General features: G+C 39.8%; 1 protein-coding gene across 1 annotated transcript; it reads left to right on the top strand.

Moving 5' to 3' along the window:
• Window positions 1–202: 202 nt before the first annotated feature.
• On the top strand, window positions 203–2,696 carry LOC130703063 (uncharacterized). The gene is made up of 2 exons (XM_057524683.1): window positions 203–510; window positions 569–2,696. The coding sequence occupies exons 1-2, from the start codon at window positions 203–205 to the stop codon at window positions 2,694–2,696; spliced, it is 2,436 nt and encodes an 811-aa protein (XP_057380666.1).
• Window positions 2,697–19,121: the final 16,425 nt, after the last annotated feature.

Genomic DNA, 19,121 nt, shown 5'->3' with positions numbered 1-19,121 from the left:
GTCGACGTCGTTCCAAGCAAGAAGGGCGTATGCAGTAGATAATCTACAAGTTGCTCAAAATCCAATCTTCTCGAGCGTACAAGCTAAGGCGTTCCCACACCTGCACGGCCTGAAGCTCCCGGAAGTTCAATCCGACCAAGTAACGGTTCTAATTGGTTTCGATGTAGCAGACGCTCAAGACCATAGTGAATCGCGTAAACCAATGGATGGGTCGACTGGACCGGTGGCTTTCAACACGCCGTTTGGATGGTGCCTGGGAGGCAAAGTGGGTCCGCAAAGCGAACATGAGCGAACAAGCCATTATGTAGCTCACATCGCATCGAGGGAAGAGGAAAGGAGCCTTTCCGAACTTGTCGAGCGTTTTTGGAGGCTGGAGGCGAAGGATGCTGTACAGCCTACCCCACTCATGTCAGCAGACGACCGCCGGGGAGAGGAGATTCTGAAGAGGACCACCAGATACATCAGGAATCATCATCAAGTCGGTCTGATGTGGAAGGTCGAAAATCCAGAGTTACCAGACAACCGCAGTATGGCGCTAAGCCGCCTGTTTCAAATCGAACGGTTTCAGGAGAGACCCCAGTTACGCCAAACAATACGACGGCGTCATTCAAGAATACATCAACCTTGGTCATGCTCGTCTCTTGTTCACTGAAGAAGCCAAAAGGAGAACATCAAAGACAAACTACATGCCTCATTATGGTGTTCGAAGTTCGACGAGTTCGACGACAAAGACAAGAGTGGTCTTCGACTGTTCAGCAGAATGTGAAGGTACTTCCCTGAACAAAAATCTTCGCGGTCCGAACTACCTCCTAAATCTACTTGGAATAATCTTGCGCTTCCGCAAGCACCAAAGTCCCATCAGTAGCGACATCGAGAAGATGTATCATCAGGTTTTGGTTCCAGAGGAGGATCAAGATGCCTTTCGTTTTTTTTACCGGTCGCCGAACAGCACGACATCCCCGCTCACCTACAGGATGACAGTCCATGTCTTTGGAGCCGTCTCGTCGCCATCAACTTGTTTGTTTGCCTTAAACAAAACAGCCGAAGACAACAGCACGAAATTTCCAGACGCAGCAGCCAGCGTAAGAACAAGCTTCTACGTCGACAACTATCTGGATTCGTTCAGGTCGGAAGAAGAGGCAATCAAACGGGCCCGCCAGCTAAAGGAACTGTTGCAGCTGGGGGGTTTTAACCTCACCAAGTGTTCGTCATCGTCAAGAAGGGTCCTAGCTGCGCTCAAACCACTAGGCTTGGCCAATCCAAAACTGGATCTTGACCTAGACAAATTGCCTATGGATCGCGCCCTAGGTATTCTTTGGGACAGTGAAATCGACGCGTTCACTTTCACGGTGGGAGAAAAAGTTCAGTCACACGCCACACCTACCAAAAGGAATCTCGTGAGTGTGGTGGCCACTGTATACGATCCGCTTGGATTTGTTGCTCCAGTTGTGTTCGCCATGAAGATGTTGACCCAAGAAGAATGGCGAGCCAAGGTGGATTGGGACGAAGAGCTACCCGAACCTTTGAACTGTCGATTCCAAAAGTGGTGTCAAAGTTTGTCAAACCTAGCACGCATCACAGTTCCGCGATGCTTAGTAAAAGAAGAACGCCCAACAACCGAGCAAGTGCACATCTTTGCTGACGCCAGTCAACTAGGGTTTGGAGCAGTCGCATACGTACGAACAACTTACGCTAGTGAAAGGGTCGACGTATCTTTCATCATGGCCAAAACGCACGTCGCGCCGTTAAAACAGTTTTCGATCCCTCGGCTCGAACTTCAAGGAGCTGTCGAAGCTTTACACCTGGCCATACTAATTTGTCGTGAGATGAACCTGGATCTGAGCCAAATCACGTTTCACGTCGATTCCCAGACAGTTCTTAGATTGATCCATTCCGCCAACGTCAAATACGAAGTGTTTGTGGGCAATAGAATTGGAAAGATTCTAATGAACACCAACTGTCGACAATGGCGTCACGTTCCAGGAGTCATGAATCCAGCAGACGTCTGCAGTAGAGGATGGGATCCCGACAACCTCAAGGAATTGCAGCAGTTCCATCAAACACCAGTCTTTCTGTTGTTGGAACCTCCATTATGGCCAAAGTGGGATCAGATTGAACAAAACGACCATCAGGATCCCGAAGCCATTCATGACTACGCAACGAAAACGGAGCCCAATGATAACGTGATTGACCAGTGCGTAGAATATTATTCAAACAAAGTGCGCCTGGAGCGAGTGCTTGCGTGGTGTTTGCGTTTCGTTGCAAACTGTTGTGCCAAAGTGAAGAACGTGAAGGTAACTCCAGGAGAACTGATGCCAGTCGAAACTGAAGCAGCTCTGGCAATGTGCATTCAACGTGCACAAGAAGTGGCATACCCCGAAGATGCGTTATTCTTAAAAAGGGGAAAGGAACTGCCAAACCGGTTGAAACTCAAGCAGTTTCGACCATTCATCGGTGAACAACATTTAATTCGAGTGGGCGGTCGAATTGGTCAAGCACCTGTCGACTATGTGACAAGACATCCAGTGATTTTACCTCCAGAGGAACGTATCACAAATCTAATAGTCTGGGATGCTCACATTCGAAATTACCACAATAAAGCCGACCGCTTATTGTGCGAACTTCGAACAATGTACTGGATAACCTCTGGACGAAGGATAATCAAATCTATACTCAACAAGTGCATTCCCTGCTAGCGAAGAAACGTACAACAAGTCGCGCCGCTTATGGCACAGCTCCCAGTTCATCGTATAACGCCTTTCTTGCCTCCATTCGCCCATACAGGAGTCGACTACTTTGGACCTCTAACTGTCAAAGTAGGAGGAAGAGGGCGAAGGCACGAGAAAAGATGGATTTGTCTTTTTACGTGTCTCACAACTCGAGCAGTCCATCTAGAAGTGACTGCCAGCCACATTGCCGAGGCATTTTTATTGGCCTTTTCTCGATTCTCCAGCATAAGGGGAAAGCCAGTCGTTGTGTATAGTGACAACGGCACAAATTTTGTAGCTGGAGAAAAGGAGCTGAACGAGGCAGTCGAAGAATTACACAATAGCAAAGACTACCTGGAAGCACAATTCACTTGCCGACACATCGAGTGGCGTTTTTCTCCGCCAAGTGGACCTCACTTCGGGGGAGTTTGGGAGAGGCTCGTGCAATCGTGCAAAAGAGCCATGAAAGTGACCCTCGGAAACAGTGTCGTAAGTGACCAAGTCTTAAATACTGTTGTGGCTGAGATCGGGGCATTACTTAATGCTCGACCGGTAACTTATCTCAGCGTAAACTCTGAAGATCCCGACCTTCTCACTCCAAACCATTTTTTACACGCAAGACCAATGCCGTACATCCCGCTGGCATTCGTCGATCTTGGTAACATGAGCATCTCAAAAAACCAGTTCATGCAAAGTCAGCTCATTGTCAATCACTATTGGAAAAGATGGATCACCGAATGTCTGCCGTACCTCATCGAAAGGAAAAAATGGGCCAAGAGCCACAAAAACATCGAAGTGAACGACATTGTACTCGTTGTCGTGTCCATTAACTCCTCGGGGGCAGTGGCCATTGGGAAAGGTAGTCGAAATTTTACCTAGCATGTCTGATAATGTCGTACGCGTAGCTAAAGTGAAAATTTCAGTCAGCAGTGCTAGTCGCCCTCTCAAGTGTCTCAACTCTTCTTAGTGTTTCAAACTGTGTCAACTTGTGTCGAACTAAGTGCCAGTGACCATCATCCATCAAAAACAACAATGAAAATAGTGGGCATTACAGAGATCGACGATCGCCAAAGGAAGCTATTGTCCCAGCTTAAAGACGTGATTCAAAGCTTCGAATGCGAAGAAAAAAGGGCCATAACATTGTTGACTTATAATCCCTTAGACGCCAGTGCTGTGCAGCAAACTATATGTACAATAATTTCCAGTCGAAATTCCAGGATCAAGCTGCTCTGCGAAGAACTTATGACGATCGTCCCACCACGCTATTCCCCGAGGCAAGATTGTCCACACTCCACTCCCACGCTTCCACTACCCGCTGTAGCCGCTCCACGTTTTACCCCGTCGGTACCGTGCTTCGTGGACCACGTAGAATTGGTGCCTCCACACAACGTCGACCAGTGCGAGGTCTTCATCGGGAAAATGACGGCCACTGAACGGACACAATTGATCGCCCGGCGCTCTTTATGTTTCCGCTGCTGGGAGAGGGGAGATTTCATCGGGGAAAAGAAGCATGTCGGAGCCAGCTGCAATCACGTCCGACATTGCTTCTGCTGCAACAGCTTCCCTCATCATCAATTGCCTTGTCGAGCAAACTTTGTCACTCGTCAGAGCGAGCAATAACGCGATTTGTGGTCGACCCCCCGCATTTAGAATCTAGAAGTTCTTCTTTGTTCTCCATGCTATGTTTTGTTTCCGCAACTAAATGTTGTTTGTCGAAGTGACAAACAAGGGCCCGCTGTCACCGATTTGATTGGAAAAGGGAAAACCCCCTAGAGGGCTCCTGTACTTGTTCGACTTTCTTTTGTTTCCCCTTTTGTGTCTTCTTGGAGGCACATGTGGTTCGATCTCGTCAGTGTCTTTTGCAGTCTATTCAGTCTGTTTTGAGGCTTCTTTTAGTCCCTTTTGATCGACACAGAGCTGTCGGAAAACCCCCTCTTGTCCAACGAAGTGTCCCTTATTTCTGTTTAATGAAGCATTTAAACCTTCGTCAGTTTTTTCATTTGACAAGACAGGGAACTAGGGGCTTTAAGACTGCCAGTCTTTAAGCTATTGCCATTCTCTCTCGAGATACGCAACACATACAAAGGGGCACAGGATAAACTTAAAAACGTACTTGCTGGTGAGACAGTTGTCAGCACCGACTTAGAGAGAAAAAGGAAAAGAGGAAAGGGTGGCAGAAGCGAAGCCAAAAAACGCAAATCGGCTGCTGCAACATCCAGCTGAATTTCTGTTGGTGCTAATGCATCATCGACCCCTGTTCCCGGTCCTTCCACCGGTGCTATTGTATCTGTGACCGGTGATGGTACTGCTGCTACTGTTACCGCATTTACCACTGAACGTATTTTACCGCCGTCCCCGAGCCCTGCCGCAGAAGAAGCTATGAATGACGACTGGCTCAATGGCGCATCGTCAGATGCCAGTTTTACGGGGCTCCCAGAATTACTTTCGTCTGAAGACGATCATGGTGGAACCAAAGAAAATGAGAATTCTGCGGACGCTCTCCCAAGTATTCCGCCAGCTCCTCCATTCCCACCTCTTCAGAGGGCCATTACTCATGACTTGCCGTACGCAAGAAATACTGCGCCACCAGGTAATAATTTAATACATTGCCATTTCTATAGTTAATTTAGTAGTTTCATTAAAATTCCAGCTGTGCCTGCGAACCCGATGGAGCTGTCTCAAACGGTTCCTTATCATTCAACAAAAATCGACGAGTTACTGCAAACCAATTTCCGAATACTCCGCAGCCAGGAGCAAATTAAGGCTGCTCAAGCGGACATGCAAAATACGCTTTCCGTTATTATGAATAATATAGTACCCCCTGATTCTGAACAACTAGGAATAAAAAATGACCTTAATTTGCCAGTGAAGTCCTTGATCGTCTGAATCTCACCATTCGAGAGAATAAAACTAAAAGATTGAAATTGGTAAGTAGTAAATAATTTATATTGATTTATTTAAATGTGTAGCATTGTAGCATTAAATGATTCATTGGAATTCATTTGTAGAAGTCGTACGTAATTGGGGTGGGAGGCACGGAGCACCGCATTGTTGGAAAAGTGCTCCACAAGCTTATGAATTATAGCGTGGCATCGCAGTTTTGTTTTAAAGGACAAAATGGAGAGAAAAGGGGTTTTTCCGCCACAGCCGTTGCAGCATTAGCTATTGGTATTAGCTCTAATATACATATGTTTTCATTTGAGTTACATAATACATTTATATTCTATTGTCATTTTTAGAAAGTATACGCGCAACTCGTAATATACGACTGACTGAACAACAAATTGCAGTTAAAATTGGGAGATGGCTCAAGACAGCTCCTCAAAAAATCGGCACCGACGACGACACTGATGGCGAAGATGATAATTCGTCTTTGGAAAACTAGATCCATCCCATATGTGATCATGTTGCTACATCGCGTTTATAGTTATTTATCGTAAATTCCACTGTCACTCTATCTATGCATGTTCTGTTATTGCCGTATTGTTATGTTGGTAACGTAAGCAACAATCCAGTAATTGTATCCAAATAAACAAGAATTTCGTTTTGTATTTCGATTGCTCATCTATTTTTTTATTGTGAAATCCGTCAAAAAATCAATCAAATAAGAAAAGGCCTATTTTTGTTCCATAAATAAACCCTGTTTGGGACCAGAAATACCGAAAAAAGACGTTTATTGCCCCAACCAAAAGACGTCTTTAGGACTACGTCACCGTATAAGAACACTACAAAAGCCCGTTTATAACCCAGGTTTGGCGGTCATAAATACCAGAATTGGTCGACTTTCGGCTCATTCTGGGACGTTTTCAATACGGTAGGCACCGTCCCGTTCACTAGGAAAAAAGACGTCTTAAAGACGGAACGGTGCTGTCTGGGATATTTTTATGATGTCTGGCCTTTTCAAGTTTCATGAAAACATAAACAATTAACAGCGCCACCTTTCGGGGTAACAACTTCGTTTTTTAGTTATTTAACACCATTTTCTGGTGCGTCAACCCCGTTATCTGGTGTGCAAAACCCACAATGTATTTTTCGGGTGAAAATTCACCATATTTTTTACGTTTTTAAATAAAATTACCGATTTTAGAGGAGGTAAATTTCCGAAAAAAGTACGTATTTTTAACAGTGTTCAGATGGAGAAAGTAAGTTTGACGAGATTGTCCACTGCAGTACTATAAGAGGGCGTTCCGTTTTCATAAATCTCTAACATCTTGGTTACTTTTTTAACCGTAAGATATGTCATCGCTGTTATCTAAAACCAATTCGCACAAATTTTCCTATTGTCATGTGAGGGTATTTGGTAGGACCGGAATTATTTCATTTAACATAATGGCCCACATCATGTTTAGCTTATACCTCACTGATGCGAGTTTCTGTCCGCCTTCTTTCCACGATCCTTTTCAATTTATAAATCGAGTTTCTCTACATAAAAAAAAAGATGCTTAATGAGACAATACAATTATACACTGGAATACTTACGTGTTTTGCTTCAACAGTTGAAAGTGTAGATGAATGTAGACAGTTCACCAAGCTTTGTGCCACGATGTTATTCATTTCAAACCCTGACGGCTTGGGACTGTAAAGTTGAATAGAATTGGCCGCTTCACGAAGTAAAGCTAATGTTCTTTGGCCATTAACACTGCTTTTAGATCACCCAACTTCTGTTGGATGTCTAGACTAAAGCGCTCTAGTAATGTTTAGGGAGGCAGGCAGGCAGTGGCACGGAAGATGGTATTCCTTTTTTTTTTAACACAGGTTTTACACATTTTTTCTTTGCTGGTGGCTGATATGATTGCGAAAACCGCTTTATCTTAAGGTTGTTCGCACACATGAGTTTTCCTTCAGACAGGTTGAACATTCGTCTGCTAAATTCACTGAAACTAAACTAGCTATTGGTTGACGCGATACAAGTAAAGTCAGTAACTAAACGAAACAAAAAGTCAAGGGTTCAAAAGTAAAGTGCAGTTTTCTATTGAGAATATTACTTGAAAATTATCTAGCTTGAAATTCGATTTCTACTTTCACTGGCTTGACTAAGGTCGATTTAAGTCAAGTTTTGTACTTGACTTATGGTTTTTCGTACTTTTCTTTAAAAGTACAATTCTGAAAATACAATTTGGAAGTCAAGTTCATTCTACAGCTGACTTTTGAGTTTTTTGTACTTGAATTTTGCCATTTGTCAAGCCAACAAATTGTTGGATTTAAGACCCAAAGTCGTATTTAAATAATGCTAATTTTGCGTGATTGCACCGTTAAGCAAAAAAATTGCAGACGAATTTACAATAAACATGCAAAGTAGTACATATAGTGAATCACCATTAGGCTATGATCCGGACTGGTTGGATGAATTGATGATTGATTTGAGAAATATTGACAATAGTGAAACAACAAGTGAGGATAGTGATTACCGATGACAAATTAATAATAATAAATAAATAAACAAATAAATAATAAGCTTATTCTATTTTAGGCGAAAAACTGCGTTAAATTTTCCGATTTCACCGTGATTCAATTAACTTCATAACAAGTGTATATATTTTTTGCATAGTATACCTTGTTGCAAATGTTTAATGGTTTGACCTAAGGTAAGTAATACCTTTTGAAGAAAAAAAACAAAAAAAGGCGTATTTGACATTAATCGATCAAGTTTTAATAGCTCCTACCAATTATAATTAATTTATTATTTATTAATTTAATTATATCCGATCAGTTGTAATCTCCGACCAAAGTTCCCTTGGGCTTTTGATCTCATTTTGTCGCGCCATATTACCAAATTAAAGGGAATTTCACAAATACGAAGAAAAGGAAACCAATGATTTGATTTTTTTATAATGGAACACATGAGTTTCCTTCAGACAGCCAGAACATTCATCTGCTAAATTCACAGAAACGAAATTAGTTATTGGTTGACGCGAGGCACGCCCATGGTATGAGTAAAAACAATATCTAAACAAAACACAAAATCAAGCGTTCAAAAGCCAAATGCAGTTTTCTATTTAGAAAATAACTTGAAAATTATCTAACTAGAAATCTGATTTCTACTTTTACTGGCTTTCTTGAAAATGTTTTCATGAAACTTGAAACGGTCAGACATCATAAAAATAGTTCGTCTATTGTGCTCTGACTTTTAACTCTTGTGAGTTCCAGATTTGCTACATCATAGAAATTCAAGTAGAAAATACAGGTATGCCATATTAATACGTGAATTTAAATGTGTAGCACTGTTTGCCTCCGATTAGTACAGTAGGGGAGGGTGGGCGTGGTTGGAACACAAAACTTATTTTTGTTCCGTACGATTACAAAAATCGTCCAAGTAAAGTAAAAAATATATAAATTTGTAGCCAGTTATCTCAGCTACATAACAGTATTTTTTTTGGGTGGGTTCGGCAAAGTTTAATATGTGCTATGAGTAAAAAACCGGAGGTACCCCAAGTTGTTTCAATTGCCAATTCTACTCGGCAATTGAAACAGGGCGTCTGGGCAATTGAAACGTGGGTTTTCCATAAGAGAGCTCCCGCGTTTTACGAAAAAACTAAAATGACGATATCTCAGAATCAGGGATACTCATTCATTGGAACAAGGTGTTCCAATTGCTCCGACCATGGGTCTTCTCGGAGTTTTAATTTTTATAGGTGATAAAGTTAAGCTAGAAAAAAATTAATGTGATCAACTTATAGCTTAATGAATGACGAATGATTGGAGACCTTTTTTAATGATTTTTTCCATCGTTTTCAGTGTGAAAACGAAAAAATTGTCTGCAAAAAAACAACAAATGGACAGTCAAAAAACAATTTTCTGGGATAATTCGAAAACTTTTAAATTCTAAAGCCTCAAATTTTTTCTAAAAATGTAGAACCCTAATTCCCGTTAGTTCAAATTTTTTAAACAAAATCTCTTACATACTTTAAGTGGTAGAATTTTTGTTTCAATTGCCGCGTGTTCCAATTGCGCCCACCCTCCCCTATGTATATTCGCTGCCCTTCGCCGTTAGTAATCCAATGTGTAGTCGTGAATTGCACTGTTCGTACACGGACACAAATAGAAATGCTATCACATTATAGGACAGTTCATTGAGGTGATCGTACATTTGATGCACATTGATTGACTCGTTGTGAAAGAAGATATCCAACCAGAGATGGGCTAAGAAAACATTTGTAGTCACACAAGCCCACATTCTTTGAGCGAAATATTGAAACTGCAGCATCTGTCTTTTCAACAGAAGAACAAGTGCTTCAGAAGCCACAAAACTAGTAAGTAGAATTTATTTTGTTTGCCATTTCCATGGACTTAAAAAATATAAATATTGTATATAGGGACTTTACGTTGTATCTCCTCTGTCTGTCTGATGAAAGATAATTTAATCAAATAGATTTACAGACTGGTAAAGAGACCAATAAAATTTTATCTGACTATTGTTTTAATTGTTAGGAATCAGCTAACCTAGCAAGTTGCATCGAGCAAGAAACAAAAGGACCACGATTCATCCTATACATTGGATCGACAATCCACGTCATTTTGGAGAGTAATTCATTTGTGAGATTCCACACAACTGCAAAGGCTGTTAATAGATAAATGGCGACCTATCACGTCTTCCACTTTAAATACAACGGTAAGGTTCAAAGCGCATTGTTGTATCTTCAGTCCTATGTTTTAGGCGTAAAGGACAAAGCAACTGATACTTGTGCATCTGTTCATTCTCTTTCCGCATTGGTGGATAAAATGAAGACTTCTTCATTGTGTTTGTAATTGCATAGAGTTCGAAATCTATACTTTTCTGTCATCTTAATATGTTAACTAAGATACATTAACAATAAATAACATTTTCAGTTGGATTTACAGCTATGATTTCAAATATTCATATAAATAACGAGTACACGAACGGGTCATTTGATTTCATTTCCCGGTAAATATGTGGTTTAACCTAGGTGTCATTTTAACCACTTTTTGGAGGACTTTTACCAATTTTAGGGAGCCTCCCCCAAATTTTTTTTTATGTGATATTTTCACCTAACTGGCAGAGTCTGACTTAGGTGCAAATTTAACCGAAAATCGAGGCTTTTTTTTACAGTGTAATGTAGGGCCGGAAAAAGACAGCTTTTATCAGGCCCAGACTGGTTCTTCTTTGCCAAATCCTGCGGTCCGAAGCGCAATAAAAGAAACGGTTTTTATCGTGCCCAAACTAGGAATATTCCACGCCCTTACGCGGTTCGAAACGCTATGAAAAAGACGTCTTTTATTGGGCAGAAATCAGGCTTTTTAACCAAAATACACATAGTCTAAAACCCAGACAAAACGCCTGGTTTTTACCGGGATAAGAAACGTCCTAAAAACATTATATAGGACCGAAAAAAGACAGGTTTTGTCAGGCCCAAACTAGGTCTTCTTCACCAAAACGTGCAACCCAACGCGCACAAAAAGAAACCGTTTTTATCGGTCCCAAACTAGGCATATTTCACGACTTTGCGCGGTTCGAAACCCTGTGAAAAAGACGGATTTATGCCTTATCAAATAGCTTACGAGAATCAATCTATTGAAATAAGTGTAAGCTAGAAAAAAGGGAGTCAGGAAAATATTTACATTAATTTAGCATAAGAAATGCTCAAAACAAGCATTAGTTATGATAGGACTTAAATATAAAATAATTCATTTCCTTAAAAAATTAACAAATCATACACATCATACACAAGATATTTTATATTATTATATCATAATAAGTATTTTCCTATGTTTTTACTCGTACTGCTTGGAATACTACGTTTACCTTTTGTAGAATGGGCCAGTGGAAAGGGCATCTAACTGTAGTGTGGAAGACCCGAGTTCGATTCCAACCACAAAATTCTTTTTTTCACTGTGCCTCTAACGTTATTTACGAGCGGCCAAAAAACTTTTATTGACCCAATAAAACACGTCCTTAGGCCCGACCAAAAGACGTCTTTAGGCCCACGTCACCGTACAAAAAACCTACAAAAGCCCTTTTTATCCCTGGTTTGGCGGTCATAAATACCAGAATTGGTCGCCTTTCGGACCATTCTGGGGCGATTTTAATATGGTAGGCACAGTCCCGTTGACTAGGACAAACGTCGTCTTAAAGACGGAAGTGTGCTGTCTGGGTACAGTATCTATATTTGTTTTCAAATTTTATAAAAACCCTTTATTATACCTTAACGTTAAAGTGGCAGCCCCCCCCAAAAAAAAATTTTCTGGTTTCTAGAAAGTATTGTAGGCTAATTGCCGAAAAATTTTCCATTCCATGTAATACCATTGGCGAAATTTCTATGCGTAGTTTACCACGGATTACTCTTAGTTCCATCAAAGTGTAATTCCACCAAAAAAAGAAACACTTTTTGCTGTGCAAAATAGTTTCTCGACCAAGTGGTGAATTTGGCATTATTAAAGCTATTTACGGGCACTTGGAAGTTGGAACAATATGTATTGCTGGTAGAAATGTATCACACTGTAAATTTTAATAATAATTTGCAATCTTTCAAGGTTTTCCAACGACGGGGCAACTATCACCAACTTTTAGATTTCAGTGAGCTTCTAGATTAAACTAAAGGAAACGAGGATTTAGATGATAATTTTGAAATTGGGTTTTTTTATGAGAATGAAACATTTTTTTACCTTGGTTTGATAACAACAAAATTGATGACCAAGAGCAGAGATAAGGAGATGGGACACGGAATAGGAAAAGCCGCCATGGCAAATTTCGGCGCACCATCTAACGGCTTATTTCCTCCTTTCATCGTTAGCAGACGAATTCCCTCTCTACTTCAATACCAGACAACTTTGTTTTTTTTATGCCACTTTGGTTACTGCAGGCTTCTGTGTGTTTTGTGGTTTGGGTTAAAAGTTAAAATAACATCTTCTAAAATAAACTGAGCCTCCAATTAAATTTTTTACAGATTTTTGTATAATATGAACTTAGTTAAGTGATTATATTTCGAAGTTTCTTCAGACATTTTGATTGAACTATTTAACAAATCTGTTTTTTAAGAATCTGTAAGCAACAGCTTCTATGTTTTAAAAACATCACAATTTTGAGGTCAAAGAGTAGGAAACCTTTGGTTAATATTAATTTTCTTAAGGACTTTCTGGATTAACATGGTAGTTTAACATCTTTTTAATAGTGACAACTGATAACTTAATTTAAACTTTTTGCTAGTATCGTTCCGGACTAAACATCCTTCATGTCTACCTGATGTCACGAGCTTATGGAAAGACAAAAATTGTGGATCCCAGGCTTCCGTTAGAAATGAAAAAGGGAAAAAAGTTATACGAAGGAAACTCGAAGAACACAAAATGAATTCTAGTTCTTATAAATTTAAACAAATACGAACACAATGACAATTTGATGAGACAATTTTGGTAAGTTTTGCCTGTTCAACTTACTTGTGATTGTGAACTTGTCATGTTGTTAACTGAATTAGCCATTGTACTCATTGAGCAGACAAATTTTTGGCAGGAGAATTCCACAGTTAACGTGATTTCTTTATTGTTATTCAGAATCATGTAATAGTGGATCTGATATTGATATAGTTGAGAGCATTAGTAAGCACAGTAAACACAATGCAGGTTACTTGTTTCTTTTTCCTAGACAGCCCAGTTGTGGTTCCCACAACCATGTCAGTTGTTTCTACGTCTGTTATTTCACATGGTGTAGATGGCTTTTTGGAAATTAGTTTACGTTTGTAATGAAACGAAAACCGCTTTTGTTACACTTGGCGGCAGCTTACGCTAGCCTAGAAGTGGGTGTGACGTGTAGTGCATGTACCACGCCAGACACACTAAACGGGAGCCGCTCTAAGTGCGCTAGCGCTACGCCTCCAACAGGCGGAACTAAGAAAGGTGCGTCATGTACGACCACGGCTCGAGGCCCCTATCACACTTCCGCCGGCTGAGCATGTTTCCTGTTATTGCCATGGCGTGCGCCGCTGTAGCTTTGGATATTTCAAACGGCATTTAACTTTTGAAAATGAGTTAATGGTACCAAGTTTTCTGAAAATTAGTTTAGAAAATCAATGTAATTTCACTAATAATATTTTGGTAGCTTCCTTAGACGAAAACTTAATTTTTTACAATTCTGATGAAACCAGTACTGACATACTTGGCAGTAGCTGTGATGACAATGCTCAAAATATTAAAAGTGTGGCGAAAGACATGAAGAAGAAAAAGCTGCTTCGCAATTACAGCCGATCCCCCAGCAAAGGAAAAATGTGTAAAACCTGTGTTTAAAAAAAGGAATACTATCTTGATGCCACTGCCAGCCACCTATAAATTAGCAAATCGCTTTAGGTCAGACATCCAAAGGAAGTTGGTTGATCCATGATCCCAATCTCGTCAAACTTTCTGTCTCTTTCAGAAGAGGTCGTGTTATGAAATGGATTCCTGAATTAAGCAGAATTGACAAAGTCATAGGCAGCCACTGCCCCTTTCTTTAACATCAAACTTTTGTAAGTATCAAAATAAATTCAATGCATTTGTTAAAATGCAAAATATTTAGTGATTGACAACAGAAATTCTTTGATTATAGCTGTTCTTCGAGTTTGAATTAAACATGAAGAAATAACGTGAGGTTTTTCGAGAAATATGGATTCACTCGAACCAAATTCATCGGTAAGGCAGCAAAAACTGCAAACAAAAAAAAATGACGTCTCATTTATCGCCAAAACTTTTTCAGAAAACTGAACCTGGTAATATAATACACTAAACAATCGCAAACGTGCTAATAACTTACTGTTTATTTTTTATTTTGCCCAAGAAATGTTTTCCATAGCTACCGTTGAATTATAATTCTATATTCTTGAATCATAATTATGAATCTTGGTTCCTGGAAAAGGAAAAGGAGATAAAGCAGCTCGACGTTTGGTCGATTCTAGAATGGTAAGATGAATTACCTCTTACCAATAAAATGTTATCTAACTATTTTTTAAGTTAATAGGAATCAGCTAACCTTGCAAGTTGCATCGCGCAGGAAACAAGAGAATCGCCGTTCACCCTATTGCAAGAAACGACCAGCCGCAGGCTTTTCCCAATGTCGACCTTGGTTCCCACGGAGAGCCTACGTGTTACATTTGCACAGCAAAATCCCTTCTTCCCCTAAAGTGCTAACCAACTTGACCTTCCGTTTTTTTATAAAATGATCCCCAAGGAATCTTTAGTAGTTAGTTAGTTTTCTGAATTGAAGTAGACTGAACTGAAGAATTATTGAAAAGGGACTGACTGAGATGACACCTGAAACTGGGCTGACTGACTGACTGGGAAAAGGTAACATTTATACGAAGAAGCAATGTCATTAAGGGTTAGGTGTCCCAAAGGAAATTGATATTCTGCGTGTAAATGTAACACCTATGTAAAGAATTGACAGGTGTGAAGGCCAAGTAGAAGGAAGGTTGAAGGCCAGAGCCAACGGTATATGACCTGATGTCGGAAGAAGAGAAAAGGGTTGCAAACGTGGGAAACGAGGGGAGAATGTCAAGAGTTTGGCTAGCCGTTCCTTACACTTAAGATTAGATCGACAATCCACCTCATTTTGGAAAGTAGGGCAGGTAGGCCGTAATTGGAGCGCTAGGCAATTGAAACAAAAATTATACCACTCGAAGTATGATAGGGATTTTGTTAAAAAATTTGAGGTAATAGGAATTAGGATTGTTATTTTCAGAAAAAATTAGAAGCTTTAGACTATAAAAGTTTTCGAGTTATCCCAAACAAATTTTTTTTACGGCCCATTTTTAGTTTTTTGCCTAGACAACTTTTTTATTTTAACCCCTTAAACGATAGAAGAAATTATAAAAAAAGGTCTTAAATCATTCCTAATTCATTTTCTATAAACTAATTACACTTTTTTTTTCCTAGCTCGTTTCTATATCCTCTAACATTAAAACTCCGTGAAGACCCATGCAATTGGAACACCTTTTTCCAATTGCGACCTTTCCGTATGCACGGCCCCCTTACTGTAGTCTGGCAACGGTGTTATAGCCCTAGTAAGCGGATTAACAGAACTCTTTTAGAATCTTGTTTTTGAATTCTGTTGTGTATTTCATGTGGTGAGGAAAAGCGATGTCCAAAAATAGAGTGTCAGATAGGGGACGAACACCTATCTCTGTCATGGAAGAAGCCGCAGATCCGAAAATGGATGATACTTTGACATACAGGGAAGCTGCAAGAACTTTTGGTGAATCAGTGCGGACGTTATATAGGTTCCTTGTGAGAAAAAGAAACGGTGAACCACCTAGAATAGGTTATCATCCAGCTAATAAAATTTTCAGTGCTCAACAAGAAAAATCACTTGAAAAGTATGTAGTAGACGCTCAAAAAAGGTACTATGGGTTAAGTACCATTGATCTTCGGAAAATAGCATACCATTTTGCTACAAAATTAAAACTGAAATGCCCTGAATATTGGGAGCGAGGTAGTTTATATTCATTTGTTAATGCTAGTTTTTAAAACATCACCAAACATTGCATAGATGGGTTTCTTCGTCTTTCAGTAAGACCTGTCCAGGCCACCAGTTATGCACGAGTAACTGCCTTTGACAAATACACGGTTTCAATGTTTTTCGACAACCTTTACGGTGTTCTACAGAAGTACAAGTTTATCCCAAGAGAAATATATAACTTCGACGAAACAGGTATATTTTAGGAAAATAAAACTACCATTATTTAAACTATCATATGAACATATCATATGATATGAGAATAGGACTGACGGCTTGCCACAAACCTGGTAAAGTGATTAAAAGGTAAAAGTAGTAAAAGGTAAAGTGTGTAAAGACAGTTGGATCAATGACGTCAGGTGAACGGGGCACACTTGTCACGCTAGGGCTATCAGTTAGTGCAACGGGAAATGTCATCCAGCCCGCATTTCTGTATCCACGAAAAAGGGGCAATCCCGTTAACCTTCATAGAGGACCTACCGGATGCATTGGCAGATGTAATGGAAGTGGTTGGATGTCCCAACCAGAATTTTTATTTTATATGCAACATTTTGTGGCGTGTTGCAGACCTACCCCGCAACGCAAGGTTTTATTCATACTGGATAACCACCACTCACACTTGAGCGCGGAGGTTATTGATTTTTGTAGGGAAAATGGAGTAGTATTAAAACACTGCCTCCTCACTGCACCCACAAACTCCAGCCCTTAGACCGTTCTGTGTTTGAACTCTTGAAGAAATACTTTAGCTCTGCTTGTTCCGCATGGATGGTGAATAATCCAGACCGGACAATGAAAATAGAGCATATTGCCAGTATAGTTGGTATTGCATTACCAAAAGCAACTAGACAAGAAAATGTAGTTAACGGATTCAAGGTTTGCGGAATTTGTCCGTTTGATCGTGACATTTTCACTGAGGATGATTTCTCACCTTATAATGTCAGCGACCGATGTTTAGAATGAACACAACCTACCGTATCCACAGAAGGTAATCCTTAAAACGTGAGTCAGACAAACGTTTGGCCGAATAATACTCTATATATTTTTTTAGTTAATGAGGTTGCCTCCGACGAAGCGCATGTCTTAGAGCCTAACGCCCGTAGCGCCGTCCCATTCGAAAGTCAACAGATAACTAGTTTCCCAATAGAAGATATGGAGGCCACCGTCAGATTTAATCCAGCTATGATTTTGCCACTGCCAGTAACTCTACCAAGAAAAACGATACACCGAGGTCAGAAGCGTGGAACATCCATTCTGACAGATACACCAGAAAGGAATGCGTTAAACGCAGCTGAAATGAAAAGGAAGAAACAAATGACTCGAAAAAAGCTTGCGTTTACTGATAGCATCTCAGTTGATCAGAGACGGTTGAGATCAGTGACGTTGTCCTGAAGGTAATTCAGGAAACTACCGATATTCATTAAATAATATTTAGTTACTACAAAAAGTTATAAAATATCTCAAAAAATAAAGATTAAAATTGTTTGTATTACTGTAAAAGTTTCATCAAAATACGTATCCCAGATGCTGAGATATTGTCATTTTGGTTTCTTCATAAAAATGGGAGCTTCCGTATGGGAAAACCCACGTTTAAATTGTCCAGACGCCCTGTTTCAATTGCCCAGAAGGATTGGCAATTGAAACATCTTGGGGTACCTCCAGTTTTTCACCCATAACAGATGTTCACCTGTACCGAACCCCCCCCAAAAAAATTATTTTAGGTAGCTAAAATAATTGGCTACAAATCTAAATATTTTTTTAGCTTAGTTTGACGATTTTTGTAATCGTGAGGAACAAAAAATGAGTTTTCTGTTCCAACCACGCGCTACCATCCCTGATCCTTTTATGAGATCTCACACAACTGCGGATGCTGTTATTGGATTACGTCTTTGACTTTAAATACGCCGACAAGGTTCAAAACGCATTGTTGTTTCTTCAGTCCTACGTTTTAGGCGTAAAGTACGGAGCAACTGATACTTGTGCACCTGTTCATTCCTTTTCCGCACTGGTAGGCAAAATGAAGACTTCTTCATTGTGTTTGTAATTGCACAGTTTGAAATCTATACTTTTGTGCTTATCCTAATCTGTTAACTAAGATACATTAACAAAAGGGATCATTTTAAGCTGGATTTACTGCTATTATTTCAATTATTCATGTAAATAACTTTTACACGAACGGGCCATTTGGTTTCATTTTTCGCTAAATATGTGTCTTAACTTAGGTGTCACTTTAACCACTTCGGGGGAACCTCCCCTAAATTTTTTTATGTAATATTTTCCCCTAGCTGGCAGAGTCCGATTTAAGTACAAATTTCGCCAAAATTCAAGACTTTTTAAAAAACAGTGCTTATGATTGAAAACCATGCAAATGAGTTCCACTCTAAAAAATATCCTATTGAGTTCAGTACCTGAAGTGGGAGAAAGATAAGCTATTTTTAACGGACAAAAGCACCGTCTTCACTTCAAAAATTTCCTTTCCTAACATAGTTTATTTTAAGTGATATAACACTATAAGGACATACGGGCTAATGAATATCCTATTGAATAATGTTATTACGTGGTCTAGAAAACATTTCCTTGTATGTTAAGAAAATTTCTAAAAAATGAGGTAGTGCCATCAGTTATCCCATAAGCTAAACGCGGTGTTCGGATATTTTATGACTAGCATGCTAGTCAACAAATTTTATAGTTAGAAAATAAATTAACAGAAGAAAACTCTTTTGTCGTCATTTTTACTGTCCCTTTTTTTTATGTACGCTAAGCACCTACCGCCACAAGACGCCATGTAAAATAGCCCCAAAACCCCTAAGTGTTCGGTCACTAAGGGCTGGTACTGTATAAGATACGTGCGAAGATTGTTCAAGGGAGAATAACGCTTTTTAATTTTTTCCTAAATGTTTTAACTATTACTGGGATAATTTCATAACATCTGCCTTTGAATGTAAAGTTTGTCAAAGTCTTGTTGAAACAGCATTCTGCTTCGC

This window comes from Daphnia carinata, chromosome 5 (assembly GCF_022539665.2).
Source record: "Daphnia carinata strain CSIRO-1 chromosome 5, CSIRO_AGI_Dcar_HiC_V3, whole genome shotgun sequence".
NCBI lineage: Eukaryota > Metazoa > Arthropoda > Branchiopoda > Diplostraca > Daphniidae > Daphnia > Daphnia carinata.
The sequence above is the reverse complement of the archived record's forward strand: the minus strand, read 5'-3'. Positions and strand labels throughout refer to the sequence as shown.